Source organism: Cricetulus griseus, chromosome 4 (assembly GCF_003668045.3).
Source record: "Cricetulus griseus strain 17A/GY chromosome 4, alternate assembly CriGri-PICRH-1.0, whole genome shotgun sequence".
NCBI lineage: Eukaryota > Metazoa > Chordata > Mammalia > Rodentia > Cricetidae > Cricetulus > Cricetulus griseus.
Window position 1 is genome coordinate 72005292 of NC_048597.1, and position 27935 is coordinate 72033226.

Consider the following 27935-nt stretch of genomic DNA (forward strand, 5'->3'; position numbering starts at 1 on the left):
GTCTCCAGATCCAGACCAGAACAAACAGGAAGGGAAAAAAGTAGTTGTCAGTAATTATGGAAACTTTTTTCGAGACTGGGTTTCTCTGTCCTAGAACTCGCTCTATAGACCAGGCTGGCCTTGAACTCACACAGATCCACCTGCCTCTGCCTCCCCAGTGCTGGAGAACCTTTTTATATTGAAATAACTTCAAACTTACAGAAAAATTGAAAGAATAGACTAGTGGAGCAGCTGCTGTCATGGGGGGGCAGTCTGTGTATGGAGGTGTGTGGTATATGGGGTGTATGTGTGGTGTGTGTGTGTTGTGTACATGTGTATGTATCAACCTATACAAATGTTTTCTGAGCCTTTTGAAGTTAGACTTCTTACATTCCTCTAACCTTCAATAGTTATACTTGGGGGAAACTTCCTAAGAACAAGGTTATTCTCATACTTAATCATTAGACAATTATGAATTTGGAAAGAAAATGATTTTTGGCCCTAGGGTGATATGTACACAGGGACTGCAAGCCCATCCTCTGGCCTAATCCCTTAAATTCTGGATTTCAGCCTTATGCCACCAATCTCCAGTTTAAAGTATCAAAGATTTAATATTCTTGTCTCTTATAATTCCAATTCCAGTTTTGTCAGTTGTGCCACGAGTACAACTGGTAGAATTTTATTCTGAACTTTAAAAGTAATAATATTTTCTTTTTCTCAATTTGTACTCCAATAAAGGAACCAATCGCCTACCTCAAAACATTAAAAACAAAAAATTATAATTGACAAAAAAATGTTAGAAACCAAACTTACCTGTGTGCCTCTGAGCAGTGTCTTTACAGAGATGAAATCAGAAAGGGCCACCAACAGGGTTTCAGTGTGAACTTTGGTGCTGGGCTGTTGTGTATTTTCCAAAGCAAATATGTCCCTATTCAAACACCACTCACTAGCTTTGTCAGCAGAAAACCTTTCAACTGTGTCTTTGATCCCTGCTTGGTGACAGGCTCTTCCAAACTACAGTTCCTCTGTTGCTGGGGTTTTGGATGTTACTGTCAGCATGTCTGCAGTCTTGTTAGACATGCTTGCTGAAGCTAAGATGTCTGAGGCACTGTTCAATGTTCTGGGAGCAGGGTGGTTTTAGGGATCTGATACTCTGACCCCCACAGGCACCTGTATTTACATGGTGCATACACTAATGCAGGTCCATACACACAGACATAAATAAATCTTTTCAAATGACCCTTAAAGCTTTTAAAGCTTTTCTCTTCTTTTTGTTTTTGTTTGTTTGTTTTGTTATGTTTTTTTTTTTTCAAGACAGGGTTTTTCTGTGTGTAGCTCTGGCTGTCCTGGCACTCACTCTGTAGACCAGGCTGGCCTCAAACTTACAGAGATCCACCTGCCTCAGCCTCCTAAGTGCTGGGGTTAAAGGTGTGAACCACCACCACCCGACTGCTTTTCTTTATTTAAAAAAAAAAAAAAATTTTTTTTCATCTGTGTGTTTTGCCTGTGTACCACATGCATGCAGTGCCCATGGAGACCAGAAGAGGGCATCAGATTTATTCTGTTGCTGCAATTACTGACTTGTGCTAGCTGCCATGTGGGTGCTGGAAATCAAATCCAGCTCCATTAGAAGAGCAACCAATGCTCTTAACTGCAGAACCATCTCTCCCTCCCCTAAAGCTTTTGTTTAGTGAAGGGAAGAGGGGGTTTCTCAGTGAGTAGCAGTATCTTCTCAAGCCTGAGGACCAGTTTCAGTCTCTGGAATTGGGTCACACATAAATCGCAGCACTCCCATGGAGATGGGAAACAGGGATGAGTGGTCCAACCATTTTTGCATTTGTCTGTCATGACTCTAGACTCCTTCGTCTGTCTCTCCCACTTGTCCTAGGATTTTGATTTCTTTTTAAGCATAAGCAGGTCTTCTATCTAGTAGCCCCTGCCTGTCCTGTGTTAAGGGACCGTCTCTAGAGTCTCCCAAGCCCCCCTCCTCCACATCTTTCTTGAAGCCCTGCACTTACCTGCCATGATGCCTTGTCATTATCTTAGGATATGTCAAAGAACTGCTGCTTTCTTCCCTAAAGTGACCCCCATGTTCCCTTCCTAGGCACTAGAGGAGTCTTAGCTGAGATAATAACCAATGGACCAGGAGAAGTGAGAGAATAGGGATAGCCCATGGCTTACTCTCAAGCCCAGTCCTTAGGAGGGAGCCATGGAGGTCCCAGGGTGAAGAGTAGGAACCCAAATCACAGGAAGTTTAACTACTTTGTCTTGCCAATCAAAACTGTGTTGGGCTTCTCTGCCACATGAAGGTTTTTGTTTGCTTGCTTGTTTGTTTGTTTGTTTTAAGACAAGGACTTACTATATCCTGGCTGGTCCAGAACTCACTGTGTAGACCAGGCTGGCCTCAAACCCACCTGCCACCAGACCCTCTTAGCAACATTCACCTTGAAATCTGCTATCTGGGACCCCATTTGGGCCTCCACCTCCCTCTTATAACCTCATCTTAGGCATACCTATCACCATAGTCAGTCACATAGTTACTTTGGCTTGCCATCCTTGGCCACTGGCCAAACTGGAAGCACTTTGTCATTTGTTCTTGGTGGCTCATGTTGTGTGCAACCTTGGGCTTCCTGCCCTGTGGTTCCTCCATCTATTATTGCACTCCCCATCTCCTTACTACCTCCAAAGTCTGCCCCAAACCAACTGTCCCCAGGCCAAGTGCCCTGGTAGACCCTCTGCCACATGGGCTGCTGAGCTCCAGACAGGCACCTGTGTCCTCCCTGTGCTTATGGAGAGATGCTTCCTACGGAGCTCCAGGAAGTACAGTCTCAAAGGGGAGAACTGAAACCCTTGAGTACTCAGGTATTCAAAAGTAATTGTTATCAGGCACATGGGGAATTTTTTTTCCATCTTTGTTCTGTGCTTATGCATTTACACTGCAATGTATTTGAAATATATGGATATTGAAAATATAAAACGTATACTGAAATCTGCATCTGTATGTTTTGCATATTTTACTTGACATTGTGAATTCTACCTATACTAACAGATGACCATAGAAAATATGTTTTTTTTTTTTCAAGACAGATCTCATGTAGCTCATGCTGGCTTTTAAACTCACGGTGTAGCCAAGGATGACTTTGAATTCCTGATCCTCCGCTTCTACCTCCTATGTGCTGGGATTATAGGCGTGTGCTTCATCACACTCTTCTTGATATTTAGCTTTTTGATGCACACTGCCATACCCTTCCCAATGACTGCTGTACCAGTTTACACTCCTACCAGATGCGTATGAAAGTGTCCTGACATTTGATATCGTCTCTCCCTACTCTGTATTCCTGGTTCAGGACCTAGTGTTTGGGCGGCAAACCCCACGCTACAGGTACATAGGAGTGGTTGTCATCACTGTATGGGAGCTGTGAGGCCCAGTGTGCTCAGTGGAGTGCTTTGTACAGAGTGAAGCAGTTTTATGCCTGTCATGCAGCTGTGTGCCTTCGAGCAGGCAGGCTGCTCTCTCAAGCAGGGTTCAGGGAATTTGACTTCTCATACTGCACTCAAACTAGTCTGCTTTTACTGCATGTCGAGGTTCTGCCCAAGATTACTGTTTGAACACTCATGTGCTAACAAGGGTTTGAAAGCTACTTCTTGTGTTCTGTCCATAAGACTGCTCAGTCTGCCACTCCAATTGTGTTACCTTCTCTGAGGGCCCTCCCAGTCCCAGCCCTGGGGCCTGAGGCTTCTTATAGCAACTGGTGTTTCCTCTCTGTTCTCTGCCAAACTTTATGTGAGACCCATGATGACACTTCCAGGAACTCTATCCCACTGGAGTTGTTTTCCTCCCGGTTAGACAGAGTGCCTGGCTCACAGTCAGCATTCCATATACCAGTGAGAAAATGAACCTGCTAATTGGTAGAATACTTGAGACTTATCAGCCACTGCTCAGTGCACCTATTTGTATCCATTCTGACTGGCTAAGTCGGGGATGGGGCTCTTGGAGAATGTGTGTGTGGTTTTATACTTTGTATAGTTTTACTAACCAACAGCCTTTCCCCCCTCCTCCCACATCAGCTCACCCGACGGTTGCCACCCATCAAAGAAGCTAAACCTAGGCTACAGAAGCTTTTCCGGGACTTCTGGCTCTACTCTGTATTGATGGGATTCGCTGTGGAAGGCTCAGGTAGGGAAAGGCTGAGTGTGCAGTAGAAACAGCTACAGTTGGACTCATCCACCCCAGAGTCTGAGCACATCTGCTCTGAGCCCAAATGTAGCTGCTTGTTCCCACAGGAACCTAGAAACATGACTGTAGAAAGTTGTGTAGCAGACTTGTTTCTGGGTCTCATTGTGGGAATAATTGTGTTAGGGATCCAGGACTCTAGAAATTGCCAGAGTCAATACTGATGTAAGACTTCTTTAACTAGATACTCAGTAGTCTCGTATATTTTCACTCTCTTCCCCCTCCCTGTCTTCTCTCCTGCATGTTAGTCAGGTGGTCTGCTGGTTTGTACCAGCCCTTATCTCACTCACACCCTCTCTTACAGGACTCTGGCCAGAAGAATGGTATGAGGGAGTCTGCGAAATAGCCACCAAGTCACCTCTGCTCACCTTTCCCAGCAAGGAGCCCCTTCGGTCAGTCCTCCAGTACAACTCAGCCATGAAAAATGACACGGTCACGCCTGTAAGGACTCTCCTCTCTCTCATTAACTGTCCAGAAAGAAATTAGAGCAGACCCTTTCCGAATCCTTACTAAGCCTGGGCTCCTTCTGAGAAGGTGCCCTCACCCTCTCGAGCCCCTGTCTTCCCTTCCCTCACTGGGCTCCTTCTGGGAAGGTGTCTTGGACCTCATGAGCCTTTGCATGTTGCCTTCTCTCCAGGCTGAACTGAGTGAGCTGCGAAGCACCATCATCAACCTGCTAGACCCTCCTCCTGAGGTCTCAGCCCTCATCAACAAGCTGGACTTTGCCATGTCTACCTATCTCTTGTCTGTGTATCGGCTGGAATACATGAGGTACATGAGCCTTCACTTTCCACACATTGAAACATGTTAATGATTGTGTCTTGATAGACATGGGACTTTTTCAGCTCCTCTCAAGACCTACAAGCTTTTAAAAAGCAAACAACTGCTGGGAGGGGCGCATGCCTTTCATCCCAGCACTCAGGAGGTAGAGGCAGGCGGATCTCTGTGAGTTCCAGGACAGCCTGGTCTACAGAGCGAGTTCCGGGACAGCTGGAGCTATATAACAGAGAGCCCTATCTCACAAATAAATAAATAATAAATAAAAGTAAAAAAACAAACAAGGCTGGTGAGATGGCTGAGTGGGTAAAAGGAATTTGCTACCACAAGTTCAGTCGCTGGACCACACAAGGTAGGAAGAGAAAACAAATTACCTTCTCACCTCCACACACAGACAAATCTAAAAGCAGGATGCTTATTGTAAGAAAATGACCATTACGGTCTCCTATAGTGTTATTGTAGCTCCTCCCTTTTTTCCTCTGTAAAGCAAGCCAGAGAGCTAAGGATGTAGCTCAGTAGTAGAGTTCTTGTCTCACGTGTGCAAGGTTTCATCCCATCATTAGAAAAGAAAGAAAGAAACTAAGAGGAAAACAGAGTATGATAAACACAGATTCAATGCTAGTGCTCATAACCAGAAGAGCTGTCTCCTGCCCCTCAAGTGTGGCGCTTAGGAGTATCCCCAAGTTATGCTCCCTATAGACCACCCCACAAGAACCCTATGCAAGCATGGAGGAACAACCCCAAAACTCTGATTCAAGAAAGAGGCTTTGATTCCCAGCTGCTAATTATTAAGGAAACTTTGAAACTGCAATATGAGAAGTTGAAAGCACCTGAGCCTGCACAAATGTGTTTACTTCAACATCCTGGCTTTGCTTTACAAAGACTTAGGTGCCTCTTGGAAGGCTGGTGTGGGGGCAGATTGTTAAATGCAGACTGTTGGACCCCTGCTTTCTTTCTGCAGCTTCTAGGACCTGATCAGGGTCGCTATGCTTCAAATGTGTGGATTTATTTCTTTTTCCTTCTTTTTCTCTAAAGGTTATAAGTATTTTGTTTTTGTCTTCTTACACTTTATTTATTTTGTATATGCATATGACTGTGGTTACATGGATGCCAGGCATGGAGCACAGGTTGTGAGGTAACTTGCAGGAGTCAGTCCTCTTCTAGCAAACTCAGATTGTCAGTGAGCGGGGGCAGGTACCTTTACCCACTGAGCTGTCTGGCTGGCCCAGATAGTGTTCCCCCTCCCCCATAAAAGTAAAAATAAAACCTCAGTACTTGTGGAGTCAAGGCAGAAGGATTAGTGTGAGTTTGAGAGAGACCCTGTCTCCCAACAATAAAGAAAGAGCTGGAGAGGTGTCACAGAGGTTCAGAGCACTGCCTGTCCCTCCGGAGGACTGGGATTTGGTTCCCAGCACCCACATGAGGCAGCCTACAGTCTCCTGTAGCTCCAGCCTCCAGTGGTCCAAAGCCTTCTTGTGGCCTTGCACAAATGCATTTGAATGTAAATGAAACCTTTAAAAAGGAAAAGAAAACAAGACACTCCCAAGAATGGTACAAAACATGCCAAAGGTTAAAGAGTAAAGAATGCTGGTCTCAGGCTGGGCACAGTGGCACATGACTTCAATCCCAGCACTCAGGAGGCAGAAGTAGTTGGATCTCTGTGAGTTCAAGGCCAGCCTGGTCTACATAGTAATTTCTGGGCAAGCCAGGACTACATAGTGAGACCCAGTCTTTGAGAAAAAAAAAAATTCAGGTCTTACTTTCTTAGTCTCAATTCCCTCATCCCTTCTGTGGAGAGACACCCATGTTCATTTGCTCACTTCTTCTTCAGTGTCCTCTGCACAGGCACACATATACACACACAGCCTTAAGAAACCTGTCGGTGGGGCTGTGCTGACCTGTTCCACTGCATGTTATCCTTCTCAGTTAATAGTATATTGTGGGTATGTTTCTGCCATGGTGTGAGTGTGTGAAGTAGCCTCTGCTTTTGGCAGTGATGATGTGTGGTTAAATAGATATACATCCTATCGATGAGGAATTCAGATTAGCTCTGTCTGGAGTAATGCAGCCTACACTTATAAAGGGTCTTGGTTCATGTGACCTCAAGATGTGTCACTAGTGGTATGATTGCTGGATTGAAAAAGATAGGAATGTAGTACTAGATGGTATAGGTCACTGGTAGAAAGTTCAGGTGAGTAGCGCTCGCTCCTATAAACAGTAGCGATGCCATCATTTAAGCCAAACCAGAGCAGTGCCAGGTCTCTAGTGGGAGGGTTAGGGTTTGCAAAGTGTATTCAAAGCTGTTCTTCTTGTTAGGGTGCTGCGTTCCACAGACCCTGATCGCTTCCAGGTAATGTTCTGCTACTTTGAGGATAAAGCTATTCAGAAGGACAAATCTGGTAAGCTTATTGTCATGGTACTTCATGATAATTGACTAGGGAAAAAAAAAAAGAATGTTTCATATTTTCTTGTCATATAGAGAAAATAGTTTTATAAAGTTACATTCTCCATTGGAAACATCTTCATAAAATATATAACCTTAAAAAATACTGCAGGGGGTTGGGTGGGTGGTAGCACATGCCTTTAATCCCAGCACTCAGGAGGCAGAGGCAGGCGGATCACTGTGAGTTCAAGGCCAGCATGGTCTACAGAGTGAGTTCCAAGACAGCCAGGGCTACACAGAGAAACCCTGTCTTGAAAAACTAAAAAATAGGCTGGGCGTTGGTGGCGCACGCCTTTACTCCCAGCACTCAGGAGGCAGAGGCAGGCAGATCTCTGTAAGTTCAAGGCCAGCCTGGTCTCCAGAGTGAGTGCCAGGATAGGCTCCAAAGCTACACAGAGAAACCCTGTCTTGAGAAAAAAAAAAAAAAAAAGGCTGGCTCAGCAGGTAAGGCGCTTGCTGCCAAGACTGACAGCATGAGTTCGATCCCTGGGACCTACACAGTGGGAGGAGAAAACTGACTCCATAAATTGTCTTCTGACCCTACAGTCCATTTACACTACACTATGAAATACAAGTGCACACATGCATACAAAGTAAATTACAAATGTGAAAGATTTTTATTTATTTTTGGTTTTCAAGACAGGGTTTCTCTGTGTAACATTAGCTGTCATGGAACTGCCTCCCAAAGGCTGAGATTAAAGGTGTGTGCCACCACTACCACCTGGCCTTTTTTTTTTTTTTTTTTAATTATCTATTTATTTTTCTTTTCTGTACATTGGTGCTTTGCCTGCATGTATGTTTGTGTGAAATTGTCAAATCCCCTGGAACTGTTACAGACTGTTGTGAGCTGCCATGTCAGTGCTGGGAATTGAACCCTGATCCTCTGGAAGAGCAGCCAGTGATCTTAACCACTGAGCCATCTCTCCAGCCCCACCCCAAATACTATTTTTTTTTAAATATTCCATCCAGGGTGGCCTGGGATGTAGTTCAGTTTATAAAGTGTTTGCCTAGTGGGCATAAAGCCCTGTGTTCAGTGTACAGAGCCACATACCTCATACAGTAGTGTACACTGTTTCCCAGCACTTGGTTGTGGAGGCAGAAGGATCAAATTCAAGGTCATTCTCAGTACATAAGAAATTCAGGGGGAAGGCAGGAAACTTGAGAAGCTGTCAAGGGGACAGAGGTAGCTATCCAGGCTCCCTGGGAGACTGAAGCAGGAGAATTGCAAATTCAAGGCAAACCTGAATAACATAGAAACTCTCAAGCAAAAAGAGGGCTGGGAAATGTCTTAGTAGGCAAGAGTACTTGCCATGAGGATCTGAGATCAAATTCTCAGCACTCATGTACAAAAGCTGAAAATGTCTGTGTGTCCCTGTAATCTCAGTGCTGTGAGACCAAGACAACGGTTTCCTGAAGCTCATTGATGGTGGAGGGCGTGTATGGGGACCCTAGATTCAATACCCAGAACCACAAAAAGAAATTTTTAGTTTAATCTAAAGCATACATCTTTCTGATTTTGCCACTGCTGCAAGGACCTCAACTAGGAGTATTCAATCTGCTGGAAAGTGCACCCACATCCAGACATTGGTTCCTAATACTATCTCCACTAAAGAGAGCCAGAGCTCCTCAGACAGTTAGTTATGGAGCTGCAGCATCTTTCTGTTGCCAGGGGCAGTTCTGCTTTAAACTACAAGAGCAGGCTGAGCCAATCAAGGAACCAGTTGTCATAATTTGAATGTAAATATATATAGTCTCTTTCATAATTTTGCTTAATTGAAGTGAGTTTACATTATGGAAGGTAGTAATCATAATGATGCTCTAAAAACAGTGAAGTTTAATATAAAATGTAAACCAAAAATAGGGAGACTCCTTTCGGAGCTTTTGTGCTGTTGTCTCTTTTGTAAAAGGCATAGGGTTTGCATAGAAGCCACACACATCTGCAGCCATGCTTTAAATCATGTCTGTATTACTCAGATTGCCCCCTACACTGTGACCACTATGTAAATCCTCACACCATTTCCACTGTGAGTGTTTGCCTGCGTGTATGTAGGCGCACCATGTGTATTATTGAGTTTGGATTTTATTCTTTCTTTTCTTTTTTTTCTTTTCTTTTGTTTATTGGTTTGTTTCTGTTTTTGTGTTTTGTTTTTGAGTCAGGGTTTTTCTGTGTATCCCTGGCTGTCCTGGAAGTGCTCTATAGTCCAGGCTGGCCTCAAACTCAGGGATCCAACTTTCTCTGCCACCGCACCTGGCTGAGTTTTGTTTTCTTTGTGACCCTATCTTTACCACTTGAGTACCAATATTACAGTAGAGTTTGCCGTGACTGGCTCTAATACCTGAAAGTCTTTGAACATCATGTCAGCCCTTAAAAGACTTTCAATTTGGGGCCTAGAGCAATGGCTCAACTGTTAAAAGAACCTACTGCTCTATCAAAGGGCTGGAGTTCAGATCCCAGCACCCACATCAGGCAAATCCCTGTAACAGCACTCCAAGGAGTCCAGTGCCCCTCTGGCCTCAGTGGGCACCTGTACATACATGTGCAATAAAGACACAGAGACACACACATAAATAAATCACTTTTACAAAAACAATTTTTTAAGTTTCCGATTTGGGGGCATTTCAGATTTTGACTCTTTTTAGTGGTGCTGAGGATCAAACCCCAAGTCTCACATATACTAAGCCAATGCTCCACCGCAGATATACCCTCAATTTGCATTTCATATATTATTTTAATATATATTTAAATGTATATAATTTAAGGCATGAGTCCATACTAATTTTTAAATAAATACAAAATAAGTAAAGAGAAGGCAACTCTTTCTTAAAGAACTCCAGGTAATAAAAGTAGAAAATCCCCATGGGCAGCCACAGTACTTACCACAACATAATCCATTGAAGTGGCCAAAACTAGCAAAATCTCAAAGAGAAATTAGACAGCTACATGATTGCATGTATCTCCCCCAAGGAGATGTTACCTGTGATGGTGGGTTTAACTCGCTCTCCTCTCCCCTTCCAGAGTATCATTTAGTTCCTCAGCTCAGAGTGGAAGTTTTATAAGTATAGAAAGGAAAAAGTAATCACTCAGATCATGTGATGACAGTTCACTTCAGAAATGATAAGAGCTATAGGTGTCATAGTCCCCTGATAGGATGAGATAAGAAAAATACACAGCCAGGTTACACACCTATAACCCAGCACCCAGATGTCTGAGGTAAGTGAGTTCAAGTCTAGCCTGGGCTAGATAATAAGTAGCAAGCCAGTCAAACCATGTCTCAAAAAAAAACAGAAAATTGGCTGGAGAGATAACTCGGTGGTTAAGAGCACTGGCTGTTCTTCCAGAGGACCCAGGTGCAATTCCCAGAACCCACACAGCAGCTAACAACTGTCTGTAACTCCAAGATCAGACAAACAGGAAGGCAAAACACTGATGCACATTAAGTAAAAAAATAAATAATTTTTAAAACGAAAGAAAAGAAAGCTTATCACCTCTAGCATTCCCTGTAAGTCTCTCAAATCCTACCCTAATGAACAGGTGTCAGATAGCAAATTGAGAGACCGTCTATACCTGGGTCTATGAATTTCCTGTGCTCTTAATATACCAAAGTCATGAAGTCCAGAAATGGATTGAGGAATCAACATATTATAAGAGACCAAGACATGTGAGAAAATTCTGGGTGGTGTCCAGGATTAGCCCCAGGAACAGAAGGGGACATGAGCAGGAGAATTAGAAAAACCCATGTACATGCTGAAGTTCAGGTGATAACAGTGCAGGCTGCTTATGGCAGATGTTAGTACTGTAAGCCAAGGAAGGTACAGGAGAACTGCATACTACTTTGTAGTTCTGTGAGTTTGCGCCTGTTGGTAGTTTTTGTGACTTTACTAATCCCTGGAACCACTGTTTCGTTTCAGGGATGATGCAGTGTGTCATTGCTGTGGCTGACAAAGTGTTTGATGCCTTCCTGAACATGATGGCAGATAAAGTAAGCCTCACCAGAGGGCCAGCGTGTGCCTGCTGGAGGCACACGGGAAAGCCCTATGGTACCTGTCTTCTCACTCTAGGCTAAGACCAAGGAGAATGAAGAAGAGCTGGAACGGCATGCCCAGTTTCTGCTGGTGAACTTCAACCACATTCACAAGAGGATAAGGAGGGTGGCTGATAAATACCTGTCTGGTCTGGTGGATAAGTGAGTCTGATTTCCCTCTAAGGCTTTGTATGTAAATGTTAGCAGTTTGGAGCACAGAGAAACCATTGGTACATCCTTAGCCCAGAAAATAACAAAGTCAAGGCTGATGCAGCCTCGCCAAGATATCAGTGAGTTTGTTACAGCCTGCATTTTAATCTAGAAAACATGCTCATTCTGAGCCATTGGTGATACCTAAAATAATTTGGTAAGACTGAACTTACCATCTCCTAATCCAGGATCTAGCTAGAAGTCCCAGGTAGAATAGGGATCCTGTGGCCTTCTCAGAACAAAAGCATTTCCCACTGCTCATGCTGAGAGGAAAGCAGTGTTAGAACATGACAGTGTAGTGAGACCTTTGGAAGGTAAGCTGGCGTTGCCTCTGAGGTGTAAATGCCAAATTTACACACACAGCCTGCCTTCAGCTTCCCAAGAGCGTCCAGGGGTTCTGGAGCCTGTCACAGAGGCAACATGCAAGAAGGTGCAGAATCTAAGAATGGGTTACGAGCCAGCCAGGCATGTATGACATGCCTCTAAGTCAGGCCGCTTCAACAGTGAGCCACATATAAAATGAGCAGTGCACACAGGCAGTGTCCTTCCAATCCTGGGGCTGTCAACCCCATGACCTGTTACTTTTAGGACCAGACAATGCTTTACTTCATTATTGTTTTCTGTTGGTGCCGTATCATGAGAAATGCTGAGGCTCCTCCATCAAAAACTAGACCAGCTTTGGGAAGGAGGACCTGTGTAGCCTGTATTTGGCCTCAGGGCTGAGAACATTTCTGATGAGGCTCCATACACCTCAGTGTGGAGAGCCTAGGGTGGTGCCATGTCTCAGGGCTCATGCTGGTGCAGGGGAGGAACAGAGGTGAAAAGTGTCCATTCCTAGAAAATTCATCTCCTTAGCCCTGAGACCCTTTTCTTGCTGTAGGTTTCCACATTTGCTCTGGAGTGGAACTGTGCTGAAGACCATGCTGGACATCCTGCAGACCCTGTCACTATCACTAAGTGCTGTGAGTGTTCCATTGACTTGGCTCTGCTTAACACATGAGCTGGCTAGCCATTGTGTGTTGTCCTTATGCTCCTCCAGTAATACGCTTGAGCCTCACTTATGCTACAGGTGGTCAATGGAGTGGGTACAAAATTGTTCCCTAATGTCCCCTACTAGGCTGCAGCAAGTTTGGAATCCATATGGAGCATATGGTGGGCAGGGGTAGCAGACACACTGTTGCCTGTGTCACATTCTTGGCAGAAACAGCCTTAGTGGATTAGGTGTCTGTATGTTTCCAGGATATTCACAAGGACCAGCCTTACTATGACATTCCTGATGCCCCATATCGGATCACAGTCCCTGACACATACGAAGCCCGAGAGGTAAGTCCTACTTAGTCCTCTAGAATGAGGGCTTCCCTGGGGATGTCAAAACAGGTTCTCAACATACCTTATGTCCCTAAGTCCCCAGCATTTAGCACTATGATGGTTTTTGGCACTGTCCCACTGTAGGAAGAGCACCTGAATTCACGAGCCTATGTGTGTCCCAGGCCTGTGCTTCCCACTTAGCCATCCAGACTCTGCAATATTCATTTCTGCATTAGCTGCCAAAGGCATTTCCAGCTTTGAGTCAGCTACCGGCCCCTCAGAAATGCATTGAGCAAGAATGGGTTCCAGAGCTCAGTCCTCCAAGACACGCCAACCTTTTCACTGTAGAACAGAATGACAGGCTCTACCTTTGCCTTACCCTTGGCAAATGGGTAGAATAAATAGCCCCAGATGAGGAAGATGCCCCAGAAGATGCTCCTTTCCCCACTGAGTCTGAGTTGGAGCCCCTGCTGCAGAGGACTGAATCGGGGCCAGGCTCAGGATTCTTCCAGCCCTGAGCAGGGATGTGTCATAACTTGGGCCTCCCCAGCTGGACAAGATGTCATAGTGAGAATCCAGACACAGTGATGTGGCACCTGTGAGGACTTTTTTCTCACCTAGAACATGTGTTTCCCTTTAGTCACTGGCTTGGGACATGTTGCACAGTGGACCTAGGATACACTGTTTATGTTGTGGCTCTGCCACACAGCCTTATGCAAAAACTACAGACCATACACTATATGGCATAAAGAAAGAGATTTATTTCCTCACAGTTATGGGGATAAAAAGTCTAAGAATGAAGTGTTGACAGGGGGGTGTTCTGAGGTCACTCTCCTTGCAGTGCAGGTGGCCACCTTCTCCCTGTGTTCCCATGTGACCCTCCCTCTGAGGGTGGTGTCCATCATAGTTCCACGTTTCTTCTGTGCATAAATGTACCAGGTGCACTGGTTCGTTCCAGCTCACCCCAATGGCCTTTTAATGTAATCACCTCTTTCAAAGGCTGTCTCCAAGTGCAATCTCATTCTGAGTTTCTGAGGATCAGGGTTTCAATGTAAGACTTTGAGAGGACTCAGGTCAGTCCGTGACAGTCATGACAACCTAGATAGGCTGACTTCAGGTTTTTCAACTTCCAGAGCATCGTAAAGGACTTTGCTGCACGATGTGGGATGATCCTGCAAGAAGCCATGAAGTGGGCACCCACTGTCACCAAGTCCCACCTACAGGTACTTTCTCCAAATATCAAACAGTAGTCAAACTATAAATAACACTAATGTGAATAAACAGAGACCAGGAACATAAATCTAAGCCTGAGAATAGTTGGTGCTCAGGGAACATACTGTTGGATACACCTTTTGGGTAAGTATGCTGTCAAGGACAAGTGGGCTTGGGTCTGACCACTGCATTAGGTGTTGTTCTTTGCTGCAGCTTCAGGCAATGAAACATGAGTCACTGGCAAACCCACAAGGAGTTTATTGAGAAAGGGACCAAAGGGAGGGGTAGGTATTAACCAATCAGGAGCAGAAATGGAAAGAGAGAACAAGCAGGAGGCACTTGCTTATAAAGGGAACAGGAGCAGTTTAGAACGAGGCTCAGAAGTTGGGGACCTTGAAACTGGAGTCATGGAGCTGCTGTTGGCCCAGCTCCATGTATCCCCAGCTCCACATGGTTTCTGCATACAGTCCTTATGCAGCCACCTAACGTATGCACAATGTAGCCATGCAAACTTTGACAGCCTTTGAGCTGTCAGCATAATGCGAGGATATCAACAAGGAGCACAGCAAGGAGTGACCACCCAGTGAAGACAGATCCCATGGCAAGGGAAGGTCACCCAGCAAAGACAGATCCTGGGGTGGAGAGAACCCAAGGATTAGAGAGGCCCCAGGAACAAGAAAGGTTCCCTAAGGAAAAGACACAGGCCCAGGAGAGAGCTGGCTCGGAGTGGCAGGCAGGTGCTGAGGGGCAAACACTAGAGCAGGAGAAGGAGAAGAGTTGGGAGCAGGAACAGGACCAGGTTGCCCAGGACCCAGGGAAAGGGAGAAGCCACAATATCAACACTAAGTAAGGTGTTAAGGTTGTGGGAGGACTTGTGGCTGCTTACAAGGTGAGTTGGATCCATATTGGGGGTGGGGGGGCAGGGACAGTGCCATAAGCCAGCAGCTGTACAACCCAGGCATGGTGGGTTATGTGTACCTCAGTACAGAGCCTTGATAGGGGCTGGTGAGCAGACGAAAGCAAAGATTTGCATTCCAGTGGAGCTTTGTCTAGGCTACATGCCTACATATATCTGCATTTCTTCAGACAGAAGTGCTGGCTTGCAAAGAGAACAAAAATACCAGTTTATGGAAGGGAAAAAGTTGTCTTAGAAGGAATCAAAGATTTTTAAAACGGTACCACTAGAAGGAATCTGAACTACTGTTGAGTGAAACCTATGAATTGCCTTTAGTAGGACTTTTCAAGGAGAGCTAATTTTGTTAGTTGGTTTGTGGGGGAGTTGATTTGTTTGGGTTTTGAGACAAGTTTTCTGTGTGATAGCCCTGTCTGTCCTGGAACTTGCTCTGTAAACCAGGCTGGTCTCAAACTCACAGAGATCTGCCTGTTTCCAGAGCACTGGGATTAAAGGTGTGCACCACCATACCAGATTCAAGGGAAGCTGTTTAAAAAAATATTCCTTTTGGTGAAGCCCAAGAAGGCTACAACAGCTGGCTCTGAGAGACTTGGAGGAAGTTTTGATAATGAGTTGAGCAAGAACCCATGGCTTATGCCTAGGATTACTGTGAGGTTCCTCCTTCTACAGAGGGGCTGAACAGGAAGAATTAATGCTGGAAGAGAGATCATCTGGACGCAATGTAGGGTAGAGTTACGCACAAAGTAGGACAGCCAAGCTGGTTATAAAAGGCTACCATTTGACACCATGCAGTCTTAAGATTTGCCCCCTGGAATTCTTCAGACTGGTTTCCCTCATATCATGTGAAGGAAAAGAGCCGTGGCTACTAAAGAAATCAGGAGTCCTTTAGTCCTGAAGGGATGAGGAAACAAACATGCAATCAGTCGTAGAGCTTCCTCCCCACCCTAGCATTGTTTCTGGCAAACTTAGTCTGAAGAAGAAAACAGACTATAACAAGGCTTGGAAAGGCCATAAGATTTTTACCAGGCATACTGTAACCTTTTGTCCTGCTTTCCCCATCAACCCATCCCTTCTGAGTCCCTGACTTCGTGCAGTGCTCATTAGCCAGTTTCACTGCCTGGCCCTCTGTCCCCAGCCTCAGCCACCTCAAGTCTTCCCTCAGTGTCCCCCCACAGTGGTCCCGTCTTAGCAGCAAGTGTGATTTTGTCTTTAACTTAACCATTACTCAGTCCCCATCACCATACAGTCTGGTCCAGATGGATCCCCCAGCTACAGAAATCCTAACACTGTTGGATTAATGCATTCTTCTGTTCCTGCTCCTGTGGTGATGAGACAGACCATGCTGTCCCAGAGAGTGGAAAACCTTTTCCCTTTTGCTCTTGCTCTGCCATGGATTCCTTTGCCCCAGTGCCCTCCTGCTCTCCAGTACACATGCTCCCATACTTGTCCTGAGATCCCAGTGTCATTAGAATACTACAGTAGCAGAACCGAGACCTGCACATGGCCTCCATATGGTTTACATGTTCACAGTTGACCTGAGGCTGTGCAGCTTTTTCTCCAGAAGCTGGCACATGGCAGATAGCAGATTTCCAGTCAAGAATGGTCTTCATGTAGATCATGACATAGCCTGCCAACTGTGTGACTACCACTAAGAGATCAGGGCCTCCCCCTCAGTCAGGAAAGGGCTGGACTCGCTGGTGTCAGGTCCCACAGTTGGCAGATCAGGGCAGAGTCAGCTCTGAAGCATGGAGTCTGACCTGCTGCTTTATACTTTTAGAGTGAAGTAGCTTGTTTTCTCCATTTCAGGAATATCTGAACAAACATCAGAACTGGGTGTCAGGACTGTCCCAGCACACGGGATTGGCCATGGCCACTGAGAGCATCCTTCACTTTGCCGGCTACAACAAGCAGAACACGACTCTTGGAGTATGTGCAAACATCCTATGGAACAGTGAGCCCCTCATCTGGGAGAGAATATTATAGGGTGGAGGACTCAGCCTACATAGAGATTTTCATCAGAGACCCCTTGGCACTCATATCCCACGCATTGGTGGGGTGCATGGGATATCTGTTGACAGATGGAAATTTGATGAGGGTCCAAAAGAGGTGGCCACCCACACAAACATTTCCCTATTGTGCTTAAGTTCTGAAATATATATATGATTTTGAAGGTAAAACTTGGTGCATTAATGCAATCTGACTTTCTAGTGTCTAGAAAGAGGAAAGAAACTGGCCTCTCAGACATGCACAGCATTAAATCATAGTCATATTTGCCCGGAGCCGTGGTTTCAGTCTTCCTAATGCTGCAACACTTTAATACAGTTTCTCATGTTGTGACCCCAACCATAAAATTGTTTCATTGCTACTTCATAACTGTAATTTTGCTACTATTATGAATCATAATGTAAATGTCTGATACATAGGATATATGGTATGTGGACCTTAAAGGGGTCATGACCCACAGGTTGAGAACTGCTTGTCTGAACCATTCTCTGGACTTGCTTGTGAGTCTCTTTCCTGCAGGTGCTCAAATACACATGTGCCCCCCAGCTTCGTTTTGTTTGTTTAAGATTAATTTAGAAACCGAGCTGTGGGTGGTACATACCTTTAATCCCAGCACTGGGAAGGCAGAGGCAGGCAGATCTCTGTGAGTTCAAGGCCAGCCTGGTCTACGGAGTGAGTTCAAGGACAGCCAGGACTTTGCTCTGTAATGTTGTGCTACATTAGCTTGCCAGCACTGAAAACTTAATAGTCTTTGCCTCAGAACTCAACTTCTTACCTGGTTTACCAAGTTAAACATAATAAAAAGATGATGTTTCGCCATCTAAAATAATTCTCTCTACTTGTCTGGTAGGCAACTCAGCTAACTGAACGGCCAGCCTGTGTGAAGAAAGATTACTCCAACTTCATGGCATCCTTGAATCTGCGTAACCGCTATGCAGGCGAGGTATTTCTCTTGCCCTTATGTCAGAGGCTGTTCTGAGCATCTTGATTTATGCCATGTGACTATTTCACAGTAGAACATGAATGAGGGATCTGGATGATAGGATTTACTCATTTCAGGTGACTTGAGGAGCCTGGAAACAAGCAAAATCAGTGGCACATTCTAGTGCATTTATGACACTTACTTAGCACCTCTGCAAGAAAGTGGTATCACGTGGGCACACTCAGGCATGCCAAGGCATTCTGCTAAGTGGTAGCAAACCTGTGCTGGTGTCTCCATGACATGTGCTAAAGTGTATGTACCAATATCCTAGCCTTACAGGCAACGAAACAGAGACTCCTGAGATTACATAGCTTGCCAAAAGTAGGCTCAGGAACTACATCTGCTGGCTCCACAGAGGGCTTCCACTCACACCAGAGTTGTTCGAGGCTAACACTGACAAGGAGATGGGCATCTCACAAGGTTTATCAGAGTGCTCTCTGAGAGTTGGCTCACCTCCCCTGAATATTCTGCTTCTTGCTTAATTCAATGGCTGTTCTTCTCCAGTGAGCCTTGGCAGAGTCCTGTGGCGTACTCAGCATGTGCTAACCACATGCTGGGAATTGCTGAGAGAGCTTATTCCATGGCCTTTTGAATGCTGTTGTGGCAGCAGGAAATTTGTCTTTAGGGCATAGATTTATTTTTTGGAATAAGTCCTATCTCCTATATAGCCAGGTATATGAGTAATAAAGGAACACTTTCTGGGGAAAAAATATGTATGAAAAAATAGTGCAGCTGGTGGTGTTGTTTGAGTCACATTGACTCTAAAGAAGTTGGTTTATCTAGCTTATGTTCACATGCCCTGTCCAGGCTTAGGACCAGTCCATGTCACCACCTTCAAGGAACAGAGGTGATGAAAACACCAACTTACATTTCTAGAGAAGATGCTCAATTACAGCATCATTGAAATGAGCTGTAGTTGGGACAGTGAATCACAGGGCAGTACCGTTGTGAGCTTGGTCAGCTGGTAGCCAGGGCTGGCTTACTGGCACAGCTGCTAATAAGTATACTTCTTCACAGGTACATGGAATGATTCGGTTCTCGGGTGCCACAGGCCAAATGTCTGACCTGAACAAAATGATGGTCCAGGATCTGATTACAGCTTTGGACCACAGTAATCCTCATCACTATACACAGGCCATGTTCAAGCTGACTGCAATGCTCATTAGCAGCAAAGGTAATGCACAGAACCTCATGGGGTTCTTGGTTCATTTCTAAGTGAATGGTCAAAGAGCTGGAGCTCTGTCTCATCTCTCATGAGCCAGCGGTAAATAAAAGGCACTGTTAGCCCAGCTAGTGCTGGCTGTCACATCAGCCTAGGGAAGCCAGAATCAGGGCCTTTGACTAATTTGTGTTTGGTTCTAGATTGTGACCCGCAGCTGCTCCATCACCTGTGTTGGGGTCCTCTCCGGATGTTCAATGAGCATGGCATGGAGACTGCACTGGCCTGCTGGGAGTGGCTGCTGGCTGGCAAGAATGGAGTAGAAGTGCCGGTAAGAGATGAGCCCAGCTTATCTCTGTGAATGGGATGAGAGATGGAGGGGCTGCTGCCCTGGCTCTGCCACCAGGGCATTGTGACTCCTTAATCCCTGGTCTCCAGAAAGAATGTTGTATGTAGTAAAAGGCGTGATGGCAGAGTGGTGTTCATAGAGCCTGTAAATGGAAGGCTCAGAACAGAAAGCAGTCTCCGTGGTGAGACCAGCAGGCTGTCTTACATGCCCATTGATGCCGGAGCTGACTGGGAACAATTGCTTTTTTGATTTTCTAATTATGGGATCAGCCTCCTGATCCCACCTGAGGGAGGGAGGGAGGAAGGGAGGGAGGGAGGGAAGGAAGGAAGGAAGGAAGGAAGGAAGGAAGGAAGGAAGGAAGGAAGGAAGGAAGGAAGGAAGGAAGGGCTCAGCATGTATGCCCTAATGTCCCTTTCCTGCCAGGACAGCATCACCTACAAAACTACCAGCATCTGCATTCCTGGCACCATCAGTCTTAAGTGTATTCTAGTCACCTGCCACCAAGCACCACCAGGGCAGCTGATGAGGACCCCAACTGACAAAGTTGGGGTCAGCTACACAGTTGGGCCTGGTGGCTAGCTGTTCAAGAAGCCAGTTAGTGGCAGTTTGGGAAGCTGCAGGAGGTGTGGCCTTGCTGGAGGAGGTGTGTCACTGGGGAGCAGGGCTTTGAGGTTTCAAGACTTTCAGGGCTAGCTCCATTTCTTGCTTGTAGTTTGAGATGTGAGCTCTCAGTTGCTGCTCCAGCAGCCTGTTTCCTGCTACCCCCATTCTACCATGATGAACTCTAACCCTATGGAACCATGAGCCCCAAATAAACTCCTTCTTTTGTACATTGCCTTGGTCATGGTGTTTTATCACAGCAATAGAAAAGTAGCTAAGAAAAAATGCCTGTGACTTGTGGTAGTACTTTTTCATCAGGACGCAGCCTGCAAATAATGACACAGAGACTTATTATTTATTATGAAAGCTTGGCCTTAGCTTAGGCTTTTTCCCTACTAGCTCTTTTTTTTTTATTTTTTTATTTTTTTTTTGGTTTTTCGAGACAGGGTTTCTCTGTCTTGTAGACCAGGCTGGTCTCGAACTCACAGAGATCCACTGCCTCTGCCTCCCGAGTGCTGGGATTAAAGGTGTGCGCCACCAATGCCCGGCAAGGAGATATAATGTTTTTGTTTTTGTTTTTGTTTTTGTTTTTGTTTTTTTGAGACAGGATTTCTCTGTGTAGCTTTGGAGCCTCTCCTGGCACTCGCTCTGGAGACCAGGCTGGCCTCGAATTCACAGAGATCCACCTGCCTCTGCCTCCCGAGTGCTGGGATTAAAGGTGTGTGCCACCAACACCCGGCTCTTCTATTTTTTTTTCACGATTTATTTATTTGCATTGGTGTTTGTCTACATGTGCATCTGTGTAAGGGTGTTGGATCCCTTGGAACTGGAATTATATACAGTTGGGAGCTGCCATGTGGTTGCTGGGAATTGAACCCCAGTTCTCTGGAAGAGCAGCCAGTGCTCTTAACTGCTGAGCCACCTCTCCAACCCCTAACCTGCTTCTACTAATCTACATCCTGCCATGTGGCTCAGTTACCTCTCCTCTGTACCATATGTCTCGCTGGCGTCCCCACCTCTCTTCTTCTTAAAGACCTTTCTCTCCTGAGAAGTCCCTATACTCTTCTGCCTAGCTATTGGCCTTTTAGCTCTTTATTAAACCATTCAGAAGGCTCCTTAGGCAGAGACACATCTTTTCAGTGTAAACAAATATTCCACTACAGTGACTAGCCACATTGTGTGTGTGTGTATGTTGGTACTAGCATTGAACCTATGACCTTGCAAGTATGAGGAGGCAAGCTCTCTGCTGTAGTGTCCCCATCCTGTGAGCCACATCTTGCAAGAGGGTAAACACTGGCGCTGGAAAGGGAGCCAGAGCATCTGCCTCATTTGTGCCTTGTGCAGCCCACACATTGCTGGTGCTTCCCTGGGGTCAGATGGGAACAGTTCCTATTTAGCACCCACTTGTTCCAGGTCACTACTCTGTTTTACCTGGACAACCCTTCTACCTACAAGCAGTATAGCTAGGCCAAGGGAATGACTCAGCCCCTGGCAGTTGCAGCCTGCCTCCCTTGGACCCTAAGGTTTACTGTCAAATCTGATGAGTTAATGGAGACCCGCCTTTGTGGCTTAGAAATCCTGCATATGGTACTTGCCCTCCTTAACACAGATACTTTTCAAAATTGTTTCCAAGATTGACCAGGACAGAGCCTGCAGAGGGCCTGCACTGCCTTAGGTACATCATGGGTGTGCTTCACCTTTCACCCTGCCCTGCTGGGCCCATAATATGGGTGACAGTCAGGAGAAAGGCTGGAAGAGACATACCAAACACTTAAATGGCTGCTCTGGGACATGGGGTTATGTGATGCCATCTCATTCTTTTCTAGGCCTCTAATTTTATCCAGTATTGTTTTATTTTGTTTGCTTTTTTAGAAGGCACCTCATTCTGTAGCATTAGTTGTCCTGAAACTCACTCTTTCGCCCAGACCAAACCTGAACTCATTACAGTCCTCCTGCCCCGGGCTCCTGAGTGCTGGGACCACAGGCACGAGCTGCCAATTGAGCTTTACGCACACAATAAATCAAAGACAAACAGCCACCCTTGTGCTGTCTGCAGGAGCTGACACTTCTTCTCGCTTGCAGTTCATGCGGGAGATGGCAGGGGCCTGGCACATGACAGTGGAGCAGAAGTCTGGCCTCTTTTCTGCTGAAACAAAGGAAGCAGACCCCCTGGCGGCATCAGAAGCAAGTCAGCCAAGACCTTGTCCCCCCGAAGTAACTCCCCACTACATCTGGATCGATGTACGTGCCTGCCAAGCTCTGCTGTGCTTTGTCCAGTCAGTCTCCCCTCTGTACAGGGACACCTGCAGTAGGCTGGCACACCAGCCAGCCGAGGGGCCCTGGCCTGAGAGAATGTGTGCTGTCCAGACCCCTCCTCTGGTTCTCCCTGCTTTCCTGCTTTCCTGTCACCCAGAACCCCTCTTACCAGCTGCTCTTATGAGCACTAGGATGAGACTGGCCCACCCCAACTTACGCAGCTTGTTTACCTCCTTACCCAGTTCCTGGTACAGCGCTTTGAGATCGCCAAGTACTGTAGCTCTGACCAGGTGGAGATCTTCTCAAGCCTGCTACAGCGCTCCATGTCCCTGAATATTGGTGGAGCCAAGGGGAGCATGAACAGGCACGTGGCAGCCATCGGACCACGTTTCAAGTGAGGGCTCTTTTTCTGGGGGCATCTTGGTGTCCTGTTACTGGTGTGGGGGGCATGTCTGTAACATGTGAATCATGGTGTGCGTGGGTAGGTGTGTCCTGTGATTCTTCTGTGCAATGAGAGAAAAATCCTATGGCACTGTTCTCAGGAAGAACGTATAGAAGACTTGAGCCCATGAGCCTCTGGCTAGGTAAAAGCCTCTCAAGTCGCTGCTCCCCTAGTCGAGTCTTTCTCACTAGAACATGGACTCTGCTGTCATCTATGGGGCCTGTGGCTAGTACCAGTGTGCTTCTCTTCCCAAGCATGTAGAGGCTCTCTGTCTACCTCTTCCCTAAACTCCAGACCATGCATGACCCCATCACCACTGACCACTCATTAGAATTACACACCATGACCCTGTGACCACTGATCACTCATTAGAACTCCAGACCATGGCCAGTGGTGATGCATGCCTTTAATCCCAGCACTCAGGAGGCAGAGGCAGGCATGTTTCTGTGAGCTTGAGGCCAGCCTGGTCTACAGAGGGATTTCTAGAACAGCCAGGGTTACACAGAGAAACCCTGACTGGAGAAGAAAAGAAAAGTCTTTCTATACCCACTTTATGCAATGCTAGGGCTGGAACTTGACATCAAGCATGCTAGGCATGAACTCTACAAACAGAGCTACATCCCCATCCCCAGCCCACTCATTCAGAGTGCTTTACTATGAATGAGTGCTCTACTCTCCTCGGTTTTTATGTGGTTCAGGGCCTCACTCTGCTACACAAGTGCTAGACTAATGAGCTACAGCTTAGAATAGGAAAACTTTTCTTTTAGTTAACTAAATTAATTATTTTAACTTTAGGGCTTTAGATTTTGTTTTTTGTTTTTCGGGACAGGGTTTCTCTGTAACTCTGGAGCCTGTCCTGGAACTCACTCTGTAGACCAGGCTGGTCTCGAGCTCACAGAGATCCCCTGACTCTACCTCCCAAGTGTTGGGATTAAACGTATGTGCCAGCATCCTTTAAAAAAAAAAAATCTGTAATCTTGGCACCTAAAAGACATAGGCAAGGGGATCAGAAATTCAAATTTAGCTTTACATTCTAAAAGGGAACTGAAGGCTGGCTTGGAATGTGTGGGGGGGGGAGGAGGAGAGAGAAGAGAGAGAGAGAGAGAGAGAGAGAGAGAGAGAGAGAGAGAGAGAGAGAGAGAGAGAACACAACTAAATGATAATACCCTGGCTGGTAATTTTTACTGGGCTCTATATTCAGGGCCTCTGAAGTTTGCTTAGACCATATGGCTTGAGGCTCAGCCCTTGCCTAGGGCTTCAACCTTTTGGTTCTCTCCCAGATTGCTGACCCTGGGGCTGTCCCTCCTACATGCTGATGTGGTTCCAAATGCAACCATTCGAAACGTGCTTCGAGAGAAGATCTACTCAACAGCCTTTGACTATTTCAGGTATTACCTCAAGCTGTGTTGTGCACATGCCCAGATATAGCTGCAACCCAGCTTATAGCACTCTCATTCCCCAGGAAGTTACTTATATAAGGACATAGTTTGCTTGGCTCCTGCTGGAAGCATGACTAGACTGGAATATCCTCAGCCATGAGTACTCAGAGCCGGTGCCCAGTGAAATACCTGCAGATTGTCCCTTGAGTTTAATTAATTTAAGAGATTGGGGTCAGGGGCTCACAGGGCCCCAGTCCTGAGGCTCTACAGGTAGTTAATGGTTCCTGGAAGACACAGAGATATTTTCTTTAGTGGTTTTGTAACTAATTAGTTGCCCATGTTGCTGTAATGATCTCTTACCCCAGCTTCTCCAACCCTAACTAAACTCACTGTGCTAAAACAAAAGATTTAAAGGTAGAAAAGCAAGAGCAAAGAGCAAACCTGGAGAGATGGCTCAGTAGTTAAGAACACTTGCTACTTTCCCAGAGGTTCTGAGTTCCGTTCCCACCAGCCATTTCAGGTGACACAGCAATCTCTAACTCTGGTCTAATTTTTATTTGTCTAAATTAAGAGCATCCAAACACAGTAGCATATACCTGCAGTCCAGCTATTTGTGAAGCTGAATGCCAGAGGAGCACTTGAGAACAGAATTTGAGAACAGCTTCTATAATATATTAAGACTGCTATATCAAGCCGGGCTTTGGTGGCGCACGCCTTTAATCCCAGCACTCGGGAGGCAGAGGCAGGCGGATCTCTGTGAGTTCGAGACCAGCCTGGTCTACAAGAGCTAGTTCCAGGACAGCCTCCAAAGCCACAGAGAAACCCTGTCTCAAAAAAAAAAAAAAGACTACTATATCAAAGACAAAACCATGAATGACCCACACCCACACATATACAGACAGCACTAACTGAATTCAGTGGGTAATAGAAAGGGGAAGGGAGAGTTAGGTGTGCTCACCTGATCTATGTAGCATGCTCCAAGGCTACACAGAGAGAGATCTTGTTTAAAAACAAGGGGCAAATAGTTGATGCTGGGAAGGAGATTGTTAAAGGGGCGGGATTAGAGAGGAAGGTGTACATGTGATCAAGAAACATGCCATACATGTCTGAGATTTTTCAAAGAATACAAAAGCTATAAGAATGTACTTAAACCAAGTGGTGGCGGCAGCGACAGCACACACCTTTAGTCCCAGCACTTGAGGCAAAGGCAGGCAGATCTCTGAGTTTGAGGCCTACAGAGCAAGTTGTAGGAACAGAGAAACCCTATAAAAGAAAGGGAGGTTAATGCATACATTTACTTTTCCTGGTAATGTAAATGATTGTTACAAAAATCCTACAGATATCAGCTGTATGAGTCTTTGCAAATATAGGCTGTGTGGTTGTGTGAAGACAGCTAAATTACCATCTGCCACAGCATGCTACTCACCAGAAGCTGTCAATATGAACCAGGTATGGTAGTGCAGGACTACATTCTGATTGATCTAGAAGCTGTGAGGCAGGAAGTCATGATCAAGGCCACCTTGCAATGTGTAGGAATAGAGAGAGAGTTACAGGCAGTCTGCACTATGCAATGCCACCTTGGTGATAAAGCTGAACAGCATGCATAGGGTGGTGACAGGCAGACAGGCCTGGGCTATCAGGACAGCCACACTTCCCACGGAAGCTGTGGGTTAGCTCCAGGCTAACCTCCAAAGAAGAGAGAGTGAACTCTGACATCAGTTCTCACTGCCTTGTGACGCTTTCCAATCTTTTTCCCTCTCGTGATTGTCTGCAGTTGTCCACCAAAGTTCCCTACTCAAGGAGAAAAGAGGCTGCGTGAAGATATAAGCATAATGATTAAATTTTGGACTGCCATGTTTTCAGATAAGAAGTATCTAACTGCCAGCCAGCTTGTTCCTCCAGGTAAGCATTGCCCTAGGTAGCATAGCAGCTGCTGCATATGGAGTGCAGACAGGGGTGCACAGCAGGGGAGGGGTGGAGAGAGAGAGACAGTGGTGCACAGCAGGGGAGGGGTGGAGAGAGACAGGGGTGCACGGGAGGGGAGGGGTGGAGAGAGACAGTGGTGCATGGGAGAGGAGGGGTGGAGAGAGACAGGAGGGCTTGGGAGGGGAGCGGGGAGTGCAGACAGGAGTGTACCGGAGGGATTGGGTGTTCCGTGAGTTGTTCCAGAAAGGCCAGACAAGAACAATTAGGGCCCAAGTGAGCCCTGATCTTGACTGTGCCTTATATTGTTGAAAAACCATTAATTGTCTGCCTGCTGCCTTTCCTCCAACCCTTGCTGATGCATATGGCAAGTGCAGGACACTCTTCCTTAGAACTTCGCCCCAGACAGGCTCACTTCCCAGATGCCCACGGAGTAGGGGAAGGCCAATATACCTAGATGAATTCATCCCAATCCATTGTCGTATGATAAGGGCAGTCAAATATCCTCGAGGGGCACCCCTGCAGGTCAGGCACATGGCCCAATCAGGTTAGATTGGAGACAGTGACCTCTGAGCTCAGTCTAGAAGGAAGCAGAAATGTATGTATGTGGGTATGTACATACATATACATAGCATGCATGTGTGAGTACACACATACATACATGAAGCCAGAGTATACTGGAACAAATAACTTTCCAGGACAAAGAAGAGAGCACTCTATTCTTCCAGAGGACCCAGCTTCAATCCTTAGCACCCATATGGTGGCTCACAAATATCTGTAACAGAAGATACCACACAATTCTCTGTCCTCCATACATACACACACAAAAAATATTTTTTTAAAAACAGTACTTATTTTATTCTATTTTGATTTTTCGAGACAGGGATTCTCTGTGTAGTCATGGCTGTCCTACAACTCACTCTGTAGACCAGGCTGGCCTCAAACTCACAGAGATCTGCCTGCCTCTGCCTCCTGAATTGGGATTAAAGACATGTGATGCCATGCCTGGCTCTGATTTCTTTCTTTTTTTTCTGGACAAAGTCTTTCACTGGCCTGGAACTTGCTGGGTTGGCTAGACACCGAGCCAGCTCTGTCTCCATCTATCTAGCATCAGGACTATGAAAATGCTCCACCACACCCAAGTTATCCAATGTAGGTTCTAGGGAAGTCAACCTTGGTATCTGTGCGTGCTGAGCAAGGCTTGCCAAACTCTCTGCCCTTGGTGCCTTGTCTTGAGCCACCTCTTCCCAGAGTCTGTAATGTGTTTGCCCACAGATAACCAAGACACCCGGAGCAACCTGGATATAACTGTGGGCTCTCGACAACAGGCTACACAGGGCTGGATCAACACTTATCCCCTCTCCAGTGGCATGTCTACCATCTCCAAAAAGTCAGGTTGGTCAGGGTAGGGGGTGGCTCCTACATCTTCTCTGCAGTCTTGAGTTCCCATCCTGGTGGTATGATGGACACTCACTCAGATAGCAGAATAGAATATTAAAAGGCAACTTCTTCTAGACTCTAAAACATGGCCAAGGTTTTGGTTCAGTCATCACCACACCAGGGCAGATAAGTGGCCTCAAAGGACAATGACCATGTTTGTCTTTGTCCCTAGGCATGTCTAAGAAAACCAACCGGGGTTCCCAGCTTCACAAGTACTACATGAAACGCAGGACGCTACTGTTGTCACTGTTGGTAAGACCCATGGCCACAGCCACTTCCCACTGTGTAATGGTGCAGCACCTC

At 46.0% G+C, this 27935-nt stretch overlaps 1 protein-coding gene across 3 annotated transcripts in view; it reads left to right on the plus strand.

Moving 5' to 3' along the window:
• The window catches only part of Pi4ka (phosphatidylinositol 4-kinase alpha), a 137422-nt gene that overhangs the window by 85910 nt on the left and 23577 nt on the right, over window positions 1-27935 (plus strand). For 2 of the 3 annotated variants that reach the window (XR_004769993.1, XM_027413201.2), the window contains exons 20-38: window positions 4048-4156; window positions 4518-4654; window positions 4851-4984; window positions 7307-7389; window positions 11343-11413; window positions 11493-11617; window positions 12546-12627; window positions 12905-12988; window positions 14107-14196; window positions 16905-17024; window positions 17953-18045; window positions 19102-19258; window positions 19447-19574; window positions 22275-22433; window positions 22691-22842; window positions 24171-24278; window positions 26044-26171; window positions 27468-27587; window positions 27805-27884. Coding sequence is in view for 2 of the 3 variants with exons in the window: in XM_027413201.2 (XP_027269002.1) it covers window positions 4048-4156; window positions 4518-4654; window positions 4851-4984; window positions 7307-7389; window positions 11343-11413; window positions 11493-11617; window positions 12546-12627; window positions 12905-12988; window positions 14107-14196; window positions 16905-17024; window positions 17953-18045; window positions 19102-19258; window positions 19447-19574; window positions 22275-22433; window positions 22691-22842; window positions 24171-24278; window positions 26044-26171; window positions 27468-27587; window positions 27805-27884 (2160 nt within the window). In the remaining variant the exon portion in view is untranslated. The remainder of the gene's footprint in view (window positions 1-4047; window positions 4157-4517; window positions 4655-4850; window positions 4985-7306; window positions 7390-11342; window positions 11414-11492; window positions 11618-12545; window positions 12628-12904; window positions 12989-14106; window positions 14197-16904; window positions 17025-17952; window positions 18046-19101; window positions 19259-19446; window positions 19575-22274; window positions 22434-22690; window positions 22843-24170; window positions 24279-26043; window positions 26172-27467; window positions 27588-27804; window positions 27885-27935) is intronic. The other variant, XM_027413200.2, reaches the window with a different exon arrangement.